The sequence below is a fragment of the Urocampus carinirostris genome, chromosome 8 (assembly GCF_059441175.1).
Source record: "Urocampus carinirostris isolate Australia breed hairy pipefish chromosome 8, RoL_Ucar_1.0, whole genome shotgun sequence".
Classification (NCBI taxonomy): domain Eukaryota; kingdom Metazoa; phylum Chordata; class Actinopteri; order Syngnathiformes; family Syngnathidae; genus Urocampus; species Urocampus carinirostris.
This window is the reverse complement of record NC_142356.1, coordinates 36,521,138-36,546,102: the sequence shown is the minus strand read 5'-3', so window position 1 is coordinate 36,546,102 and position 24,965 is coordinate 36,521,138. Positions and strand designations below refer to the sequence as shown.

At 39.4% G+C, this 24,965-nt stretch overlaps 1 protein-coding gene across 1 annotated transcript in view; it reads left to right on the top strand.

The window, feature by feature from the left end:
* Positions 1-20,820, top strand: part of LOC148361782 (endonuclease V-like) — a 44,786-nt gene extending 23,966 nt beyond the window's left edge. The window contains exons 8-9 of the mRNA XM_088342561.1: positions 18,237-18,310; positions 20,295-20,820. Of these exons, the coding sequence (XP_088198687.1) occupies positions 18,237-18,305 (69 nt within the window). The 3' untranslated portion in view covers positions 18,306-18,310; positions 20,295-20,820. The remainder of the gene's footprint in view (positions 1-18,236; positions 18,311-20,294) is intronic.
* Positions 20,821-24,965: the final 4,145 nt, after the last annotated feature.

Sequence of the window (24,965 nt, the reverse complement as noted above, 5' to 3'; positions counted from 1 at the left end):
AAAACAATAATTTAACAAAGCAATAACGTTACATAATATGTTCGAAAAGGGGTAGTAAGAAGCAAAATACTTATATTACCTACCCCTTCATCTTCCCCACCAAATAAACCATTATATCACAACAATTGTAATGATATTAATGATAACAGTTTTGATATAAGAATAGCAACAATAACACAAAGTTAACTCGACGCACTATTCCCAATCTCCCGCACCACTCATACCTCACCCTCCTTATGTCTGTATTCCGCCAGGAATGTTCCTTTGTATCCAAACCTGAACAAGTGAATAGCGTAAATTCCGGACTATAACCTGCTACTTTTTTCCCAAACTTTCAACCCTACGGCTTATTCAGTTACGCGGCCAATTTATGTAATTTATCTGATGGCCGCCAGCGGCGCTCGAGTACAAAAGGTCAGATTTAGACCGGTGGAATATATGCGCCGAGGAAGACTGCAACTTCTTGGCTTGTGCATAAATTAAATTAGCGTAAACATACCCTCATCATGCAAAATGCAAAAAGAAAGGCACATCAAAAAATCCACCATCACCAACGGGTTCCGAAAAGCCGGTCTGCTGTGTGACGGAGAGGAGGGCACAGAATCAGGAGTGGATGAGAGTTCCAGCGACAGTGACAGCACGAGTGAGGCTGCGGGAGCGTGGGACGACTTCTATATGACAAGTTTCTTTCCGACACTGAGGAAGACGACTTTGATGGCTTCAGTTCTAAGGAGGAAGATGAGGACGGTTTACCGTGATTTTTACAAGTACGGCATGTTTTTTTTACCAGACCCGTTTACTGTGTTGTGAGCGTGTTACTAGCGTGTTGCTACCATTAACTGCCCTGTCACAGGCACCGTTTGGGATGAAAGTTACATTATTATTATTAAAGCTTTGAAAACTCTCTCGGTGTACCGTTTTTCTTTGTAAATATGTGTAACCATGTATAATATGTATTTGCAACTGTATATTTTTGTAATGTATTTATTTGTATTTATTTTAGACACTTATTCTGGTATGTTTTGCACGGGCCAATGAAAAGTAAGAGGCGGAACAAACGCGGGCTGATAGGAAGTGGGGTAAAGGTGAGACCTGTTTTCGATGCGGCGGACAATAGTGGATATATATTTTTCCCACCCTTACCTTACCAGTAATCCCTTGGTTATCGTGGTTAATAGGGACCAGAACCACCCGCGAAAAGTGAAAATCCGCGAAGTAGTGACCCCTCTTCAAAAATGCTTAAAAGAAAAATTATTTATTTATTTATTTTTATTTTTATTTTTTTTAATTATTTTATTATTATCATTTTTTAGACCCGGTTAATGGGGACCAAAACCACCCGCGAAAAGTGAAAATCCGCGAAGTAGCGACTCCCCTTCAAAAATGTTTTATTATTATTATTTTTTAGACCCGCGAACGTGGAAACGAGAAGTAGCGAGGTCCCACTGTATACACTTTTTTCCTTGGATTACTTTCAACGGGACCCTGGCTCTGCAGGTTTGCATCAAACCTTAAGTACCGGTATCATTTTCTGTTCATTTTGTGATTTTTGGACTGTGTACTTTAATGAAGGACATTCAGTTTCAATCGCGGGACTTAAAGTCGGGTTTGGGTTAATTTTGTGTTTGTGTTACAGTTTTTAATGTGGGTGCATGTGGCTTATATACAGGTGCGGCTTGTCTCATCTCATCTCATTAGCCGTACCGCTTATCCTCATTAGGGTCGCGGGGGGGCTGGAGCCCATCCCAGCCATCTTCGGGCAGTGGGCAGGGGACACCCTGAACTGGTTGCCAGCCAATCGCAGGGCACACGGGGACAGACAACTCATTCGCTCATTCACACCTAGGGACAATCTGGACCGGCCAATTCACCTGAAATGCATGTTTTTGGAATGTGGGAGGAAACCGGAGTGCCCGGAGGAAACCCACGCAAGCACGGGGAGAACATACAAACTCCGCACAGAAAGTCTGGAGCTGGATTTGAACCCACGACAGGTTCCCATGACATAAACTGTGCCGCACAAGCGCTAACCACTGCAAGGTGCGGCTTGTGTAAGTACAAAATCGGTTTTCCTCTTAAAATGTGTTGGGTGCGGCTTATAATCAGGTGCGCTCTATAGTACGGTAGTTAGAAACTGTTTGATCTCGTCTTGTAATCCGTTCCAAAGCTTGACTCCACACACAGACACACACACATACTTTACCTGGTGGGATTATAAATTCACTATAGCCCCTTAAATTATAATTTCCCTCTTTCCGAATGAATCATTTACGGATGTTTTTTGTTGACCTTAAATAGCAGTTGTTCAGTGAAAAATTTTACTAAATCATCTAATCTTAATAATTTGGACTGCAGGAATAAAATACTAGTATGATCTCGATATCCTACCCTTTGTATGGTTCTAATTGCACGTTTTTGGAGGATGGATGGATGGATATTTGTTTCAAAATGCCTTTTTCTACACGGTAAAATATCTGCACATATATTATAAAACATTAATATTAGGCCCATTCTCAGACTAAATTTGAGGGGGGTTTGCCTGGGCATGAAACATAGCTAAATTCTGGGTTAAAATAAAACAGGCATGAATTTCTAACAACAAAAAAAGTCATCAATATGACACAGAGCTAAACGAACAAAGAAGGACCGTAACCACAGAGGACGTCTTATTGAATCCTAAATTTCCTTCTCTGGATAGTGAACACCGCAACAATTCAACACAATGCATTAAAAACGTGCCAATATTTGCGAATATAAAGTGCATAAACTTTACATTTGTCCAAACTCATACAAAATATACTGTACTTGTTTATAAATCTAAGAGGAATTTATAGAAACGTATGGCATTGCCTTTTTAATCCTTCAATATGGATGGAGATGTATTGAACATGCAACCTTCATGTCATACATAGTCCAATGTCGATTACATCACAATGTGAAACTAGATAGACGCAAAAAAAACAAAGGTTTTATCCCACTATCTTTTGTAACTTAAAGGTCAGACAAGCTTGAAAAAGTTATGTAGAACACTTCTTAATTGAATCCGTATTTAGCCTTGTAAAATAAAAACCGTTGCCCCTTAGCAGAAAATGTCTGCCTGAGGGACAATCAGTAATTATCATTAAAATAAAACTCTTTTGTGTGCCTCACCTAAATCATTGTCTTGTGCTTCTGATCAAGGATTTGAAAATCCGCAACAAATAGCTGCTCTGATTCACTTGACCCGTTTCTAACTATAGATCGCCTAACTGAGCTTGCAAAATAAGGATTTTAATCAACATTTCGAGTCATGACGGGAGGTTAAAATGTCATTTAAGATTGACATGATTACTCCGTAGCTGCCAGCTGTGCCAGTTGACTTATGGATGTTTTGTGACTGTACCAGAAGGGTGCGATTGATTTAAAATCGGCCATCTCCTTTGAGCCCTCAGGCTGTCTAAATGTCAATATATGGCTGGTGACATTCTGCCGCTGCCACTGCTGGACACAGGGCCTTCTTTGGGTGGGATGTGTGTGTGTGGTTTTTTTTTCACATTGGGCACAATTGGAATTACCTGAATGATTTTGGCAATTAAAATTTGTCTGTTTCAACTAACATTTGATATTGTGAATTCTTGGGACAAAGTATAATCTTGAAAAAAGGCGGCAGGAGGTAAAGGACAAGCAAAGGGGAAGACAAGTATTTCTGTTTGGTTTATAGGCTTTTTTTCAGGCTAAACAATACATAGTTGCCTGGGGCTACTGGTCCAGACACCTCTACACACACATATGTATGTGAGCTTTCCTAATTACCTTATTGATATTTTAACTTAGGCCAGTTTTTCTAAGCACTATGTTGTAATTATTATTATTATTATCTTATCCATCCATCCATTATCTGCACCGCTTATCCTCAGTAGGGTCGCTGGGGTGCTGGAGCCCATCCCTGCCATTATCGGGCAGTGGGCAGGGGACACCCTGAACCGGTTGCCAGCCAGTCGCAGGGAACACAGGGACAGACAAATCGCTCGCTCATTCACACCTAGGGACAATTTGGACCGGCCAATCAACCTGACATGCATGTTTTTGGAATGTGGGAGAAAACCGGAGTGCCGGAGGAAACCCATGCAAACTCCGCACAGGAAGGTTGGCAGTTGGATTTGATCCCATGACTTCAGAACTGCGCCGCACACGCGCTAACCACCGCGCCACCGTGCTTGTTATTATTATTATCATTATTATTGTTATTATTTTGCCCATTCATCCTAATACAGTAGTCTTGTATCTTTTTTATCTTTAAAGTCTTCTTATTAAATGTTTTACCCTGGAGTGCCATGTCAAGTAAAGTCAAGTCACATTTATTTGTATAGCCCTTAATCATAAAAAGTCTCAAAGGGCTTCACAGACTATGAGGTGATATAAATGACTGAAAAAAAGGTTGTAATAAATAACTCATTAAAAATATGCAACACAAATCTTATGAAGCAACTTTCAAATCAACTTGCTAAAACAGTGTATGTGACTTTAAGGCTTGAACCAGTTTTCGTGAAAATTTAAAGATTTGTATTCTAGGCCTCTGCGCGTGTTTTCAGCTATGTTTCATGCCCAGGCAACCCCCCAAAAATACCAACAAAATGGATAAACATCTGCTTTTGTGTGGTCTCTTATCATGAGGTCTCTAACGCTCCCTATCTATTTTTGGCGCCGGCTATCCTAACTAGGGTCGTGCGGGTGCTGGAGCCTATCCCAGCCATCTTCGGGCAGTGGGCAGAGGACACCCTGAACTGATTGCCAGCCAGTCGCAGGGTACATACAGACAGCTCACTCGCTCATCCTCACCTAGGGACAATTTGGACCGGCCAATCAATCTGACTTGCATGTTTTTGGATGTTGGAGGAAACCAGAATGCCTGGAAAAATACGCAGGCACGGGGTGAACATGCAAACTCTACTCGTGGAGGCTGCCATAGGTGGAATCAAACCCTGGTCTTTCGCACTGTGGGGCTGCGCGCTAACCATGCCACCTCTTAAGCCCCCTGGGGGCCAAATAGGGTACTGCGGCTCCCGACCACTGACCGAATGCAATCTTCTATAGTCCCGGTATCTAAGCAATTATAAACCTTACAAGCACAACGTGTCAACTATTGACCATTTGAACACTCGTGTCCCCACCATGTAACGACACCACGACGGACGACGACATGCCGTAGCGAAAAGTGATTGAGGCCCACAAACAGTCGACAACGACAACAAAAAAAGCCACATCATTCAACATGTTTAATCTCTTTGCACATAATGTTTCATGAATCTTAATGACAACAAAGACAACTCTTATTCTAATTCTATCTTGGGACGCATAAAGTTACTGCAGAGAGCCAGCAGTACACATCTGTTTCCTTGGACTTTCTCTTACCTCCTGTTAAGTTTGTTACTATGGGAAGAATGCAAAGGTGATTTCATTCTTGCAACCTGGTCCAATAAAAAGATCAACTTTTTGACTAAAAATACTGTGATGATCATATAAAACTAAATGCCTTTTTGTGTGTCTCCTGTATCTATAGAAGTCTGGGGTATGGGATCTGGCGCTGTCACCGCCACGATCCAGGTTTGAGTCCTTATCTCATTTGCTGCACCGCTTATCCTCAGTAGGGCCACGGGGGTGCTGGAGCCCATTCCAGCAATCATCGGGCAGTGGGCAGGATACACCCTGAACTGGTTGCCAGCCAATTGCAGGGCACACAGGGACAGACAACTCACTCGCTCATTTGCACCTAGGGACAATTTGGACCGGCCAATCCACCTGAAATGCATGTCTTTGGATTGTGGGAGGAAACCGGAGTACCCGGAGGGAACCTACGCAAGCACGGGGAGAACATACAAACTCCGCACAGGTAGTCCGGTAGCTGGATTTGAACCCAAGACCATAGAACTGTGCCGCACACGCGCTAACCACTGCGCCGCCGTGCTGGTTTGAATCCTGTTGCATCCAATTTTTGAAACTGTGATCAGCGATATATTTCGACTGACCAATCAATGCACAAACATGCTACTCACTTATATTTGATACAACCCTTGCATTGTGCTATATACAGTGGTTTGTGAAACTATTTGGCCCCCTAGACCTTTCAGATTTCAAACATAAAGATATAAAACTGTAATTTATTGTGAAGAATCAACAATAAGTGGGACACAATCATGAAGTGGAACACACTTTATTGGATATTTTAAACCTTTTAAAAAAATAAAAAACGAAAAACTGGGTGTACAAAATTATTCAGCCCCATTGAGTTAAGACTTTGTAGCGCCACCTTTTGCTGCGATTACAGCTGCAAGTCGCTTAGGGTATGTCTTTATCTTTTTTACACATCTAGAAACTGATATTTTTGCCCATTCCTCCTTGCAAAACAGCTCGAGCTCAGTGAGGTTGGATGGAAAGCGTTTGTGAAAAGCAGTTTTCAGTTCTTTCCACAGATTCTCAATTTGATTGAGGTCTGGACTTTGACTTGGCCATTCTAACACCTTGATATGTTTTTTGGTGAGCCATTCCATTGTAGGTTTTGCTTTATGTTTTGGATCATTGTCTTTTTGGAAGACAAATCTCTTCCCAGTCTCAGGTTTTCTTCCAGAATGGTCCTGCATTTGGCTCCATCCATCTTCCCATCAATTTTACCAATCTTCCCTGTCCCTGTTGAAGAAAAGCAGGCCCAAACCATGATGCTGCCACCACCATGTTTGACTGTGGGGATGGTGTGCTGAGGGTGATGAGCTCTGTTTGCTTTTACGCCAAACATAAAAGTTCGATTTTGGTCTTTCTGACCAGACCACCTTCTTCTACATGTTTGGTGTGTCCCCCAGGTGGCCTGTGGCAAACTTTAAATGACACGTTTTATGGATATCTTTAAGAAATAGCTTCCTTCTTGCCACTCTTCCATAAAGGCCAGATTTGTGTAGTATACGACTAACTGTTGTTCTATGGACAGATTCTCCCACCTCAGCTGTGGACCTCTGCAGTTCATCCAGAATGATCATGGGCCTCTTGGCTGCATCTCTGATTAGTTTCTCTTATATGAGCTGAAAGTTTAGAGGGACGGCCCGATCTTGGTAGATTTGCAGTGGTCTGATACTCCTTTCATTTCAATATTATTGCTTGCACAGTGCTCCCTGGGATGTTTAAAGCTTGGGAAATCTTTCTGTTTCCAAATCCAGCTTTAAACTTCTCCACAAAAGTATTCCGGACCTGCCTCTCTGCGCTTTAAACAGACCTCTGAGACTATCACAGTGCATCTGCATTTACACAGAGACTTGATTACAGACAGGTGGATTCCACTTATCATCGTTAGTCATTTAGATCAACGTTGAATCATTCAGAGATCCTCACTGAACTTATGGACAGAGTTTGCTGCTGAAAGTAAAGGGGCCAAATTTCGCCAGCCACTGTATACACTATATGTAAAACATATCACAAAACACCCATTTTTGGGGGTGCATTTTATAATCTGGTTCCCTTTATAGTCCAGGAAATGTGGCACTATTTTGATAGAAACTCACTTATATCTAGGAGCAGCCATTTTCAGATTTGAGTAAAGTTATCAACCAAACACATTTCACCTGCTTTCTAAAGTAGTTATAGCAGAAGCCTAAACAAATGCAGTGCTACCAAATACCATAAATCCTCCATTGTTTACTATGTCAGTTAATAGAAAATTATGATATACCCTTTTATATAAAAACTATAATAAAAAAAGAAAAAAAAATCAATACATGCAAAATTTTGTATTAGCAATGTTGAATAAATAAAAGAATGAAACCTTTATTTCGAAGATGACAAAACAAAAACAAAACAACAAATCGGGGGGAAAAAAAACCCCAACAAACAATGTTATCGTACATGTTCGTTGATGTTGATTGTTGCTTGGTTATGTCTAGTGTATTAATGCTATCTGATGGAAACTTGCAATAAGAGCAGGTTTGATGTGCAACTTCTTTCTATTATGGAAATCATTATATTATCTTCATTCTTTTTTCCCAGGATTATTTACTCTTTGTCCTTAACTTTTTCTTTCAATTTATTTATGTATTTGCAGCAGAGTGGCTGCAACAGTAGTTCATTTGTTTAGATCAAGACAAGAGAAAGGAACCACTCTCATGTTCTGTTAAAAAAATGAACACAATAATCCGTGGTACTATCATCCGATTTTTCATGTATGGACTTTTGTATGTGATTTATTGATTAATGTACGTCATTATTGCATAAAAAACATTGTAGGTTTTATTATTCCAAGTTTCATGTACAGTGTGTTTTAATAAGATATTAATAACTATTTATTAGACTATATATGGATTTTATATGACATAAAATAAAAGAAGAGTATAATGGGAATGCACTTTAACATGTTTTATACTACCATAATTATTGGAAAATACTAAATAATACTGGGTTCACCGTTGCAAAATGTCCAACCAAACAGGCTCCTCCACAATAAGAAGTTGGCTTGAAATATGTTGTGTTGTGGCAACTCAAGGGATTTGCATACAGGTTGGGTTGTTCAGTTTTTATGTTTTGTTCTTGTTTGGGTCCTTAATGGATTCCTTCCCCTCCCAAATGTGAGCAAGAAGGATTGCTTGCCTTTATGTGTGAGTTTTGAGATTGACTTGTGAACTGTCTACTGCATACCTCCTCTACAGTTTCTCCTGACACTGCAAGGCATAACCGGAATGGAACATGTTGTGATGAATGGTGTCTGAGAATATGCTCTTACACATCCATATGTCTACATAAAATCATCACGCATACCTGTAATCTATACAATATGATCATATTTTGCCCATTTTCTGGGCAAAATATATTAAGGATTGTGTCTCATATGTAATACAATTGGCATTTAACATACTATTTATTGCCTAATTTGGAGGGACAACTATAAATTAATGCCACAAAGCACAAGCAAGAATATTAATTTCGGAGACTCAATGTTATATGAAATACATACATATTTCTGAACTTATGAGTATTAAAAAAATGCCCATTTATATGCTAGATTTGGGACAGGTTTCCTAGCTTAAACAAAACACGGCCTTCATATACTCACTGGCTTCCCCAAAATTATTGTAGACATATTTCTGTTATTGTAACTCACTGATATATATTTTTAGTTCCTACACACAGAAAATCCTGAGACTGCACAACATTTATTTTAATTTTAAAACTTGGGCCATTGTTAACTCCGCCTCCTCAAAGCAACTCAAAAGCTTCAAAAAGTGGTGTTGCAGACTCCTTTTCTTTAGACTGTGCCACTACCCACATCAACTAAATTAATTTCTAGAAGAAATTAGTGGACAGTGGATATAAGTCCATTATGCGCTAAAAAAAACGATTGAATTTTCGTGGATTTCTTGCAAAATGCCCAAGAGTGTCGCCTATATGCTGTCCGTTCTTGTATGTTTCTGCTTTTTTATCCAGCAGCAGCAGTACACAGCATGTATAGACCATGTGACAGAAAGAGCCATGCATGTGAAGTAGGTTGCTTTATTAAAATGGCCAAATATAGAGACGTTTGAGTACAATTCTGGTAGTTGACCAGAATTTATTCCAAAAACTACTGGTGTCAAAATCTTAACTATGTTGTGCCCAATTCACGATTGAGAATAAAAAACATTCAAACAGCAACATGCATATTCCATCAAATCAGATGAAGTCAGTGTCAGACAACACCCTGTACTGCAATTTCAGTATCATAAGTAAAAAAGATGTATAGGTACGCACCTAATTTATATTGTTTATTTGCTGGAACAAAGAAGGGTGGTTTAGTGTACGAAAGTTTAAATTTTGGGTATCCATTCAGTCCAAGTAAATACAGGGTAGTATTGATCGATACCGATCCGATACCGAAAATTGTTGCTTGGAAATGTCACGATTATTGAATAATTAAACCCCTCCCCCCTGAGTTTGTCTGATTCAGAACCAATGGTAGACCCAAATGCGTGACGTTTCAAACAAGTTTATTGGGATATCGAAGTCAGGTTCGGGGAAACAAACGCCAGCGATCCGGTGCTCGCTGGACAGGAGTAAGCAGCTCACGGGATCGGAGTGTGAACGGAATGTGAAAGTGAGTGCATTTGCCAGGGAGGGAGATCAGAGCGAGGTCAATGGGCAAAATGGGTCGATAGCCGGAGCGGGAGGTCAGAGCGTGTCGAACAAAGGGAAAAATCAGCGAGCTGGAGATGATCGGGAAATCAGGAACAGACGAGCCGGATACGGATGAGGACGGGACAGACGGGAGTCAGAGTCAACGTGCTTGCCTTGCGTATGCGGAGGGTTGCTGACGGACTGACAAAGCGTGACTGGAATACTGAGTTTAAATAGGAGGGGAATCAATCAGGCAATGAGCCGCAGCTGGCGCCAAACGAGCGGGCACAGATGAGGGCAATAAGTAATCATGACAGAGTTATCTTATAATTTTGATAATCAGAGCACAAAAATTTATAGGCGCTAAAAATGCTTCCTTTTTTATATTAAAAAAAAAAAAACTACTGTCCACACTTTAACGGACAGTGTGTGGTATTTAACACCTTCTAGTTGTAAAAAAAATATGTTTTAAAAGAAATAACAATAATGGTTTAAATCAAACATTTAAAAATGTATGAATTATCAATCTTTCATTTTCTTTATAAAATAATTTGCATCGATTTGACAAAACATGATCCTCAACTAGAAGGAGCTGACATCATTGTCGGCTATCGTGCTGCTACGGGTACCAAAAACCTTAAAAAGGTTGGGCAAAATAATTTTGGAGAAACATGGTGAATTTTGGTCACCTTAAGTCTCCTTAGTTGGTATTCTTCTTTGTCATTTTTATCGAACATTTTCTGTTTAACTAGACAGTACAGCAACATGTAGTGGTCAAATAATACACACCTTTAACAGTATAGAATAAATATAAAGCGTTCTGCTTTAGAACAATTTCAACCAGATAACTAAAATACCTTCCATTACACAACTGGTCCAATTCATAGATCTGACAATGCCTGCCAATTTAGGTCATCCATCTTTCTATCACATGTGATCCACACGATTGTACAGTGGTGCCTCTACTTACACAAGTTGATTTCGTTCTGGAAGTAGCTTGGTAATCTGAAACATTTGTAAGTAGATTGTGGTAGGGGTGCGCTTCCCCCCTTTCCTCTGCCAAAAACTAATTTGGATACGTGTTTGAAATTGATAAACACATGTGGGCGCCCTCACGATCAACTCAACATAAGGATGATTAGAAGCGGAACAAAGTTATTTGTTTTACATTAAGTGTTTTATTTATTTTTTTAAACTGTTTAAAGTTTACTCCGCTGTTGGGTCATCTCTAACACAGCACACTATTAGCCTCACAGCATGATGTGTAGCTCCTCCCTGCCACGTTCATTTTGTGTATTACCATGAAGTAGAGACCTGTACACGCCCTAAAAAATTCCGGATTGGGTTTGTTATGTCATAGGTTATGAACTTATAAAGTTATCTGCAAAGACAGCCTGAAGAAAACTTTCCTTCTTTAATAGCATTACATGCGCAGTAAAATCTAAAACTCATTAAGGTTTGTTGGAAGGGAAAACAATAAAGTGTACATACTGTACCCTCCTTTACATTTGCTGTAAGAGTCTGTCAGAGCTGACGAATCTGAATCATTTTCTATGTGAAGTTGATACGGGGCTGACGACTGCCTCATGGATCGCCAACATTACAAGGTTATTAGCGTCTTTGGACGGCTTAATACCATCAATATAACTCTGTATATAATAATTGACACCCTTTTATGTACTGTCTTTTGAGATACGTTTGCATAAAATGGAAGAAATGAAGGCTATGCTATTAGGAATAGCGACTAAAGAGTCGCTCGCTCTTGTTTTTGGTTGCCCTATTTGCTCCGCCTGTGATAGATGTATACTGTAACTATGGTGGGCGTGTCTTGGCGCTCTTTATCAGATCTGCTAATTTGAGACTTATAATGTATGTATAATCTGACATCCTGCTACTGACTGGCAACCACTTCAAGGTTTTCCCTGCCCACTGCCTGAAGATAGTGGTAATGAGCCCCAGCACCCCCGCGACTCAAGTGAGGATAAGTGGTGCAGAAAATGGATGGATGGACAATCGTACATTTCACTAACGGTATTACTATCGTGATAGTTAAAATGGTAATACAGTATAGATCCCAGGACAATAGCATCAATCTGATCCAAGTGCTCGCTCGGTATCGATAATATTGATATTTGGATCGATCTGCCCATCTTTAGTGAAAATATCCCGTCTGAGGATAACATCACACAACGTTCATCGAAGATAGCATATGCTGCTGAATCTGATTTTTAAGAACATCCAAATTCGTTGTGAAAGACAGGAGTTGGTTGATCTCCTTATCCAGGGACTTAAACATATTGACCTGTTTAATTGTCCATGTTTCCCATGTAGCCGAAACGGCTCAGCAGAGTATGGGGAAGTAATCCAGTCATCCTGGTATCAAATCAGACAAAAACCCTAGAAGTTAAAAATATCTAGAGGTACACCCCTAAATTATATTGCTCCTTTGCTGAAAAAAGGATGGGTGGTTTGGTATTGGACAGATAATTTAATCGACCCAAGGATAACATTGCACAACCTTCACGGATGAAAACAATGCAAAGCGCTGCTGAGTCTGATTGTTAAGCACATCCACATTCTATGTGAAAGACAGGAGCTGGTTGATCTCCTTATCCAGGTACTTAAACATATTGACCCATTTCATGATCCATGTTTCCACGGTTTAGCAGAGGCAGTAGTTGAACTCGGGATTATATTTCCTGTGGTCTTTCCCTCATGAATATTTGCCATCAGTCCACTAAAGTCCCTTTGGGAAGTGTTCTTTTATTTTGTTCTCATAGCAGAAATTGCGCTTCCCGTTTTGCTTGTTTTACCCCACAAAAGGTTAATGTTTTAATTTTAGGTTAAAAAAGTATTTTAAATGTAATCATGTGCTCCCAAAAATGCTCTTTGGCATATGCTTTGACAGCTACGCTTTTTTAAATACAGCATCAGTTTTAAAACATTTGCATGAATACCATCTTTATGGATTTGTCCACGGTTTGTAAATGATACAAAAAGGCTACAGAGAGGTTCATATTGCATTTGGGGTGTCAGTAAGGAGGTAAACCTAGAAAAATAAAATAAGCAAACACATAAAACAAGTCTAAAGTCATAAATAATTACAGTATACAACCGCTAGCAAAAAGTATGGTATCATCAGTCTCTGAAAAGTACTCACTCCAACATTTTATTCTGTTGAACAAACTCAGATAAAAATCTTTAAAAGAAATGAATAAAAAACTTTAAGGCCCAAGCGCAGGGAAAAACATGGAATCATTCCATTCTTGCGAAAAAAAAATATGGAATCATAAAAAACAGACAAAGAAATAACAATCAAAACATATCACTAGTTGCAGCACCTTTGGCTTTTATGACAGCTTGCAGTCTCTAAAGGCATCGACTTGATGAGTGACAAAAAAGTATTCTTCATCAATCTGGTGCCAACTCTCTTTGATTGCAGTTGCCAGATCATCTTTGCAGGTCGGAGCCTTGCTGTTTACATTTCCTCTCAATTTCCACCACAGGTTTTCAATTGGGATCTTGGCTATTTGCTGGCCATAACATCGACTGGATGCGTCTCTCTCTAACGAATGCTTTCACAGCTTTTGCTCTGTGGCATGATGCATTGTCATATTAGAAAATGACTTAATCATCCCCCCAAAAATTTTCAATTGAAAGAATAAGGCTGACCAAAATGTCAATGTCAACTTGTGCATTTATTGAAGATTTGACCACAGCCATCTCCCTAGTGCCTTTGCCTGACATGCAGCCCCATATCATTAAGGACTGCGGGAATTTTGATGTTTTCTTTAGGTAGTCCTTTTTGTAAATCTCACCGAAACAGCACCAAACAAAAGTTCCAGCATCATCACCTTGTCCAATGCAGATTCATTACTTATCACTGAAGAAAGCCTTTATCCAGTCATCCCAGTCCATAATTGTCTCTCCCATTGCAGTCTTGCTCTTTTGTGTTTAAGCGTCAACGATGGTTTCCTTTTAGCTTCCCTATATGAAAATCCCATTTACTTTTGATGATTTTGCACAGTTCTTTCACATACATTTCCTCTGCATTTGTCCTGCTGTGCATTTTTCTTTTTCAATACAGAAGGCCTTTAGTTGTTTGTCTTGACGCCTACATGTCTTCCTTGGCCTACCAGTACGCTTGACTTTAACAACCTTCCCATGCTGTTTGCAAAAACGCCTACCTACTTACGAACATTTGAGTTACGAATAACGGTTCGTACGGAAAAAAAATTTGGGATGTTGAAAAATATCCGGACGTTGCTGTAAGTTAAATTTATCACTGCGTGCTGTAGTGCTTCTTTCTGCCGCTACTGGCGCTGTGAGAGCTCACCCAGCATCCACCCCGAAGAAGAAATACTGCTTCCTTTTCCAAGTTCGTGTGTAAACATACTGTAATGTATCTCCAGCGCGCTAAGAACATTTTTATTGTTTAATATCTCGTGCATCCATTCGATATGTTTGCTGTAAAGTGTAAAGAAGAGGCAAGCCATTTCATTTGAAATGAAAGTGGATTAAGAAAGCGTGATGCGGTTGAGAAAATGGTATTATTGCTTTTTTTCGGCCGCTTTCTACCACAGAGGAGGAATTCGCCTAATTCTTGAAGCTCATCTTCCGAAAGTAAATTCAACTTAACTTTATTCATCTTTATATAGCATATTCTTTTTATGAAATGCTTATTTTTTAGTATTAAACAATACAGGTTACTTATACAAGCCTTAAACATACTTATTTAAACCTTAGGGGCAGCACTGCGGCACAGTGGTTAGCGCTTGTGCAGCACAGTTCTGAGGTCATGAGATCGAACCTCCTGTGTTGAGTTTGCATGTTCTCCCCGCGCTTGCGTGAGTTTCCTCCGGGCACTCCAGTTTCCTCCCACATTCCAAAGACATGCATGTTAGGTGAATTGGCCGGTCCAAATTGTCCCTTGGTGTGAATGAGCAAGTGAGGTTGTCTGTCTCTATGTGCCCTGCGACTGGGTCACTCAAACAAGGTTGCAGATAACTTGAACGAAAATGGCGCACTACAAAGCTGGAGGTCTTCCAACTGGCCTGGTTATGACAGCTTGCTGAAATATAAAGTCGCTCTTGCCTCAGCTAAAGCATCGTTTTTCTCTAAGATTATTGTTAAACATAAGAATAATCCGAAATTTTTGTTTGACACTATGGCGAAACTTACCAGACAACAACTTAACCCAGATAGTTCCACTTATTCTGCTAATGACATCATGGAATTTTTTAATAAAAACATTCAACTAATCAGGAATGAAATTTTAAAAGAACGCTCTGTAACCTCCTCCTATCTCGAAGATGTGGAGGAGTTAGGTAAGGACCGTGTCGGCGGTTGTTCATAAACATTCTCCAGTTCCAATGATTTGTCCCTTGATAGTCTAACACAGATGGTCAGTAGGGCCAAACAAACTACTTGCCTGCTTGATCCGTTTCCAGCTTCACTGGTGAAGGATCTGTTTGGGATCTTAGGACCATCAGTTTTAAATATTATTAATATATCGCTATCCTCTGGTATTGTTCCTGTGGCCTTCAAGTTAAACCCAGCTTTAAGCGACCTAACCTTGACCCAGAAAGCCTAGGTAATTATAGGCAAGTGTCAAATCTACCATTTTTTGCAAAATTTTTTGAAAAGGTCACTGCACAGCAGTTAAATGACTTCTTGTCAGAAAATAACCTCTTTGAAACTGTCCAACGATCTCCTTTTAGCAATTGATTCCGGTGCCTCATCAATGTTACTGCTGCTGGATCTCAGTGCTGCTTTTGATACTGTCGACCACAACATATTACTTGTTCGTCTGGAATGCATTGGTATCTCAGGAACTGTACTCTCATGGTTTAGGTCCTACCTGTCAGACAGGATGCAATGTGTTAACTCTGGCAATCTGACCTCTAAACAATCTAATGTCCCCTGTGGTGTTCCACAGGGCTCTGCACTTGGCCCCCTTCTTTTTAGTGTTTATATGATCCCGCTTGGTGACATTATCCGCAAGTATAATATTAGTTTCCATGGCTATGCAGATGACACTCAACTGTATGTGCCACTGGAGACAACTGGACAGTTAAGTTGTAGAAATCTGGAGGCTTGCCTTACTGAGATTCAAAGATGGATGTCACTTAATTTTTTGCGCCTTAACCCAGAAAAAACTGAAATGTTGATTATTGGTCCAGCTCATTGACGTGAGTTTTTTTTCAAACACTACCCTGAACCAAGACAAATGTAATATCACCCATAGTGAATCGGTCAAAAATCTAGGTGTTATATTTGATCCTAATCTGTCGTTTCAGTCACACGTGAAAAATATGACTAGAATAGCTTTCTACCACCTCCGTTTATTGCGAAGATTCGTTCGATGCTGTCCCAATCAGATGCAGAGGTTTTAATTCATGCATTTATTACTTCTCGGTTTGATTACTGTAATGTATTGCTTTCTGGTCTCCCGATGTCTAGCTTCAAAAGTTTGCAGCTGGTTCAGAATGCAGCAGCTAGACTTTTGACTAAGACCAAAACGTTTGAGCATATTACTCCTGTATTGGCTTAAGATGTGACTTTAATGTTCTCTTATTAACTGTCGGAAAATGCCGGTCTACTTGTGACTCCGAGAGCCAAGAAGTCTGCAGGCTTGAGAGCGTTCTCCATCCGGGACCCGGTGCTATGGAATGCCCTGCCTCCCGAGATAAGATCTGAAACCTCAATGGAAGTTTTTAAATCAAGGCTTAAGACACACTTCTATTCCACAGCTTATGATTGATGCCCACCTCACATTCTGCATTGTCCTGTCTTTTTCTGACTGCCTGCCTGGTGGTGATACGAAGGAGAAGGACGATTTGAGATGAGTCAGCGGACCTGCATTTGACCTGAAGCATGTCAAGGCCTGCATTGACCAGCTGGCAGAGATGGGAAGCTGCGTCGTAGCCGTCATAGACTTTCTGGACTAGTTTACAGGCTGGGGGCGTCGAAGCTGTCATGCACTTTACGGACAAAATTTCAACATGTTACCTAGTGTTTACTATGTTTATGTACTGTAATGCTAAATGTAATTCACCCTGGTCATCCTGGAAGGGGGATATCACTTGTGAGGTCCCTTCTCAAGGTTTCTCTTTTTCCTCACGCTGAGGTTTTGGGTTGTTCCTTGCCCGCATGTTGGTTTAAGATCAGGTAATTGTGTCATTGTAATCCTGTGCAGTCCTTTGAGACATTTTTGTGATTAAGGGCTATATAAATAAATTTGACTTGAATTGATAATGGATGGATGGATTTAAACCTTAGACATACATTCAATACAAAATATAGCACTGAAGCAACTTACGAACACATTCAATTTATGAACGATCGTCATTCGTAAGTAGGGCAGCGTCTGCACTTGGTCCAAATCTTTGATACAGCTGACTGTGAATAGCCCACATCTTTGGCAACCATACGAGTGGAGTAACCTTCAAGAAGTTTGACGAGCCTGTCTTTGGTCTCAAGAGACTTCTCACTTGTTGGAGCCGTGATTCTTGCCGATCCACTTAGTGCAGGAGCTCTCCAAGGGGTGATAACTGCACTGTTTTTACTGCTGACTAACGAGCCAACTTAATCTAAGACAGGTGCCCAATTAAGGAAAGGAAATTACCGGGGTTGTCCTTACTTTCTACTCAAAATGCAGTAATTCTATATATTTGTCCTCATTATTGAGTGATTCCATATTTATTTCACTGCTCTAAAAGTTACTGACCATTGCCCAATTGTTTCTTAATTTCTTTTAGTGTTTCAAAATTCCTCGTCAGCCATACGTTCCCTTTCCCTGGTATTAGGGAACTTGACAGTCTTGAAAACCGCATTTTCATCGATGAATCAATCCTCATCAGATCACAGTTCTTTTTAGTCTTAACAGTGTTCATATAGTTCGCTGAGCAGGTTTGGACCAAAGGCCCGTCTGCACGCAGTGCAATATTGGTTTGGCAGCATTGAGTTTTTACGTTGTCATGTCAGCGTCGAGGTGGCCTCATTTACATTTCAAGCACTGTGCCAGGGCATAGTTGTACTCTGCCCACCTCTGACTGCATCTATATTGTTTGTTCGCGATATGTGTTTTTGCAGCCTAACTTTCCTCGCTCACTACATTTTTTCTTTTGCAGGCTGACTATCGCTCCAGGGAGTACCTACGTGCTCACTTCCCAGTAGCAGAGTCAGGAAGAACAGAATAAAGCAGGTAAATGGATTCACATTACAGACAGCATTTTCCAAGCTATAAGTCACTCCAGTGTATAAGTTGCCTCAGGCCCAAAGTGCATTGTTAGGAAGGAAAAACATACATCAGATACATAAGAGTCGAATTTGGAGCACAGAGACTTTAATACGGTCATTGTTTGAGCACGGAAATGAAATATATTTGTCAAAAAACACTTGGCTGTAATACCTAAAGGGGAACATAGAAATAGATAATACCCCTTTGTGTTTTGCACTGACTTTCTAAGCAGGCATAATCAAAAATAAAATAAAGAATTAGAATAACTGGCATATCACTAGCTGCTGATTTTAAATATTCATATTCAATTCTCATATATGCACAAAAAACAGAGCCTATTCTTGTTGGACTCCAAAGTGCAACAGCAGTCAAACAGCTGAGGAATCTAAAAATGGAGATAATAAACACAAGCTCATTCTACCTTAGTATTTCAAGTAAAGTGGTCAGTTTTGACGGTAAAGACTTGTAGCTTATACACCATACAATCTCCTCCTTTTTAAATGGGCAGGGACAGGAGAAGGAACGGATGATGATTATATGATGATAGTTGCGCAGTGTAGTGCAACAAACGGGTCACACTCCCCTCGCTATTTCGCGCTTCAGTTATCGCTGGTCCACTCCTTGGCGGGGAAAAAAAATGTATTAAAAAAAAAAAAGGTCGAAAAAATAAAAACATAAAACAACGGATGCTTCCTGAACCACAGGGAACGTTTCGTGCAGCCTAGATTCAAGTCGATTGGACATTCAATTTGAAAAAAAGGTCAAAAGAAAAAGAATGCTTTCTGCACCTACCGAAAATCTCTAGGGAAATAACTCGCGCCATGGCTCAGTCAGCTTGTTTGTTCGACTGCACAAGAGGGAGGAGTGGGGGGCGTAGGCAGTCAAGCACTTCTTGACTTGAGATCGCTGATGCTGATTGGACAATTCATATCATAGTGTCTTTCATACTGTACTGTGACCAGACACCTGCTCTACGTTCTGCTGGATCTCGCTGAGCGTTTCTGTCCCGCTACTTTGTCATGCCGAAGCCTTTGTTAACTCTCTCTTTCCCTCTCTCTCACTCACTCACTTTCACTCTCACTCTCACTCTTTTTCGCTCTCACACACACACATACCCAGTCAACATGATTCATTCCCTCTCTCTCTCTGACTGTGCTTCCTGCACCACTGCTGTGGCTTCGCCTCAAATAAATTTAATGACAGGTTTTAATCACCCACCTTTTTCCCCTCGGAAGCTTTGGCTAGCAAGAGAGGGGATTATCATTTATTAAGGCAGGAGAAGTTACTCACACTGTTATTTAAAGATTGATTAATTATCAAATTTTGTAACAGGCCTAGGTCCATATCATTTAGAGCAGGAGAGACACAAAAATTTCAATTTTTCTCATACATGTCTTATTAGAGTGCAGTTAGAGACTATTGAAAAGTGAGAATAGTTTGTCTCTAGCAAAATTATAGACTTTCCACAATCAGACCTGCAAAAAAAAAGAAGAAGAACAAAAGTTCTCTTATTTTACGTAATAATTTTCTCATTTTATTATGTTTTCCATTTGTTTTATTGCAAAATTAATAAAAGTAATAGAACGGGGAAATTTGTCAATATTTGCTGATGAAGTTTACTTTAATATATTCTCAGATTATTTTTCTCATTTTAGAAAAAAAGTAATAATTCCAAAGAGAAAAACAATCCGCCTTTGCGATATATGATTATTTTTACTTATTATAAATATTCATTCATAGTTCCACTAAAAAATGCCCCCGTTTGCTTAATTTTTTTGTTATTAATTATTGTTCTATTGTATTCAATTCCTAACTTGCTATCCTCTTAAGAACAGTAATACTTTTTTTATGTGTGACATACCTGTGGCCATGAATATATCCCTTAACTAATAATGTAAATTATGATCAAAATACCATCTAATAAGTATTTATTTTATGTCCTTCAAAGTTCCAATCATCATCAGCTCAATAAACTGGCGAGGAAAGTGAGCTCTGTTGTGGGCACAGAGCTGGACAGCCTGACAACAGTAGCTGAGAGACGGGCACTGAAAAAGCTGCGGTCAATCATGGACAATCCATCGCATCCACTACACAGCATTATCTCCAGACAGAAGAGCAGTTTCAGCGACAGACAGCTGTCACTGTCTTGTACTACGGACAGACTGAAGAGGTTTTTTCTTCCTCATGCCATGAGGCTCTTTAACTCTACCCGGCAGAGTAAAAGCCCACATTAAACCACACCCCCTACATTGCATATTACCGAATTTTATTGCATTATGTATTCTGTGTAGCACTATTTAGATATTCTATATAACACGCTACAGTGGGCATTTGCACGTCACATTGGGTATTTGTATATTGTATTCTTTTTGCTTTATTATTGTATTGTTCTCAGCTCAGGGATGCTGCTGGAAATGTGAATTTCCCTGCGGGGATGAATAAAGTATCTATCTATCTATCTATCTATCTATCTATCTATCTATCTATCTATCTATCTATCTATCTATCTATCTATCTATCTATCTATCTATCTATCTATCTATCTATCTATCTAGCTACATTGAAGATTTATTTACCTCATTGTTTTTGTTTTCCCGTTTATTTACCGTAAAATTTGAACTACAAGGAGTACCTGATTTTAAGCCGCACCCAGTATATTTTTTAAGGAAAAAACATTTTCTACATAACTGACTATAAGCTCCATGTGCCCACATTGAAATATGAGATATTTACAAAGAAAGACAGTACATAGAAAAGTTTTAATTATATACGGTACCTTGACACTTTAATATTCAGACGGCCCGTCGGTGGGCCGCGGGAATTCTGAGAAAAGTAATATGTATCCGTACGATGTCACCAGTTGCTAAAATACGTCATGCCATGCATCATTAGGAAGAAAAAAACTGTTGGGATTCAAGATATGATGACCATTTCAAAATATATTTATCAGAGAAACATCACGGTCACTTTGAAACAAAATACCCGAAGTAATTCACCTTTACATCCCCTGGCCGTCTTCAACTTCTTTGAAAGTCCGCAAAAATGGCTTAGTTTCATCAAGGACAATCCATAAAATACAACCATTTAATATATTTACTCGTAAACACACAATAAGGCCAACAGATAAATAGAAATGCGCCTTAAACATTTCTGCTTTGTTGGACGTTGCTTCTTGTATTCCGTTTGTTTCACCACATTATTTCCGTTTACAAATAAACAGAATCGTAAAATTATTAATAAATGGCAGTTAGCACTCCCCTTTTCGATTGACATCTTTTCTATGATGAGGGTCTGTTCATGCTTGTTTTATTCATGCACAAACTGCAAAGTTACACTAAACTTGCATCCTCCTCGACACATATATTCCGCGTGTGTCAATCTTACCTTTGCTGTTCGGGCACCTCTACAAAAAAATGCATAAATTAGCCGTATCATTGCTTAAGCCCCAGGGTCGAAAGCTTGGGCTTGGGCATTCTTTCAGGACGACTTTCTATTTTTTTCCCCTTTCTTAACATTAATCTCTTGTGCCATGAATGTAAATAGTGCGATAATGAGATACAATCGAATGCCATTTCGTACTTGATCTATATCACTGGTGGTCTATTGGCTAAGATGTAGAGTGTTCAACGCCATGACTTGGGTTCGATTCCTGTTGCATCAAATGTTTTTTTTGATTTTGTTCAGCGATCATCGCACAAAAACGATAATGTTGGACCGAAAAACGCGTACCCAAACTTTAACTTCTTTCTTAGGTAAAAGAAAAAAAGCACCTTATACACAAATAAAAATGGTATTAGCTTTAATGTATAATGTTGTACAGTTACCTGAGCAGTACCAACATTAATAATGTTTATATACCTTTTCATTGGGCTGTATAAAAGCAGGGTTATGATTCACGCCCAAAAAATAAACTTGTAAGACAAGATAGAACCTAAAAATATTAAATTTAAATACTTACCCTTCAACTAACACACTTACAGTATAATAGTAAGTCATTTCAAACAGGATTGTGTATTTAAGTTTTAATACTATATGGCATTGGTACCTTTGAAATAACAAGTGTGCAGGTGTGCACGTGTTTTGCGAGCAAATCTTAGTGCACTTCTCCTGCAAACGTAATGGAATGTCTGTGCTCATCCACTCTGAGACCCCCTGACGTGGTGAATCCTCTGAGCGCGGTCTTATCTTTGATCACTCGCTACAAAGAGGCTGAGACGAGAAGATGGGCTTTGCGCTGACTTGGCAGGACTAGGGGAGTTTCCTCTCAGCCTTAACCCAGCTTTACCCTCTGAAAGAGTGAATTTCAACCTAACTACAAATACAATTACAAAGTCAAATGATCAAAATAATTAACTCCTATATGTTGAAAACCTTGCTTTTCCACCACATTGTACATTGATTATCTATCTATCTACCCTGGTCATATCCCTCGAGAGTTGTGACTGACAGCAAGACAAACACATACAAAAACAAAGAAAATTAAAAAGGGAAAAAATAGCAAAAACACACACACAAAATTTTTTGGACGATGGCCAACCCAAATGCCCAAACACCCAAACAAGTTAAGCATTTCGGCACCCAAGTTGGTCATGCTTTCGTCCCTCCAGATGAAACGGGACACAAGAAAGCGGCCGTCTCACTCGCGTCAGGGTGACACAACACACTCTTCTGTTCAACAGCCGGGCCCGACAGCTTTCACTGGTTTACCCCTGCCGCATCATACAGGTGCCCTGCCCATCCCATAGAACACATCTAAACATCCCGCTATCCTTTTCCAACACCTTTCCACTCATTCTTATCACCAGCAATAGCTCTATCTTCCACTATATTTAGACCTGTACATTGATACCTCTACATATAAGTTACTTGAGATTTGAGAAATGCGAGATGTCTTTCAAGCAAAACTCTCTTCCGACATATGAAAGAAAATCCAAACTATTATCACTAGAGACTGCTCACCACCAGCATCAGCTCATCCCTGACTTGCGCGCTTGTGTTGTTGTTTTCTTGCGTCTTTCATGCTCTCAGGAGGCTAGAAAGAGGGATGAGCCCAGGAAAACATGCTTATTTGTATTCTTAGAGATCAGCAAGGTTTTATAGTTATTTAGGATAACTTGGACGCTTTTGGGAGGCTAGGAACGAATTAATTGGTTTTCAATGATTTTATATCTGGAAAATTTGCTCGAGATATGAGCAACTTTAGAGACGAGTGAGTTAATATAGGTATAGTCTAGCATAGTATAGTATAGTATATATATAGATATATATATATATATATATCTATATATATACCACAGCAATACCCCCCTAGTGGGAGGTGGCTAGAGTCATTTTTGACTCTTTTTTTGGGAGATTGATTTAGAGGAGGGGATTCCCAGCCCCCTCGCTCAACCCAACTGAGGTGTTGGGAGTCATTAGGTGACCACCCCCCCAATTCTAACCCCTGATGCTGAACGCCAAGAAGGGAGGCAACGGGTACCAATGTTTAAGTCTTAGGTATGACTTGGCCGAGGCTTGAACCACAACCTCCCAGTCTCGGGGCGGGCGTAAGTATAGTATAGTATAGTCAAATGAAGATTTGTAGATATTACACTTCTAAAAAGATCTACCCTGGAGTATTTTATTTTTACTTGTTTGATTACCCTGTTTGTTACCTGAAACTTTCTAAAATCAAGATATGTTCCCTTTTTAAACAATTAAGCTTGAAATTGTTTAACAACTACTAGCATAAAAACAAAAAAAAGTTATAATTGCATATACCTGTAGCCAGTGTTCCCTCTAAGCTGCGCGCGTGCTCGGTGCACAAGAAAATCTAGCCAGCGCACAAAAATGAGGGCTCAAAATTACTAACTAAGAAGCGACTCATGTTAAAGTTACAGTATGTGAAGGTAAAAATACACGGGTTCCCCTGACGTTGTGTCCTAAATGCGGTATTTTGAAGTCGAGTCGAAGGAGAACAAAGTTGAGTAAAGTTAGTAGAGTTTGTCGGGGAACCGACTTCTTCGGCTCAGGTCACTAAAAGGAACCACCTCTTTCGGGTCCTAAACGGCTCTTCGGTTTGTTTTTGCTTCTTTAATCCCAACATGACCAAAAATTATGTAAAATTATGCACAAAATGACTTAAAGGAAGGGGGGAATAGAACAAAAAATAAAAAAATAGCAAAATGAAAAAGTAGTGAAAAGCTGAGAAAAAAGGAAAAATTTTGAAAAAAAGCCAGAAAAAAGAAAAGAAAGAAATGTAGGAAAAAAGTAAATAGAGAACAAAAAGAAAAAAAGTAACAGCTCGGAAAAAATAAACACAATGAGATTTTTTTAAAGGAATTTTTTAAAAAAGTAAAAAAAAAATTACGGACAAAAGAAGAAAAAGTTTGCATTGCATTCAAATAATTTCCAATTATATCAAGTGAATCATGTTGCCAACATTGTACTTCCACTAAAAAATGTGATTAAATACAGTTTTGTATCTTACAATCAACTAAATAAGCCCCCAAAAATGTTAATATTATGCGACAAAATATATCAGAAAATAAAAAGAAATGGATATCTTGTGAAAGAATTGTAAGAACAAACGACGTAGGCTGTACAAACTTTGCAATAGTACATGAGTCAATTCATTCAA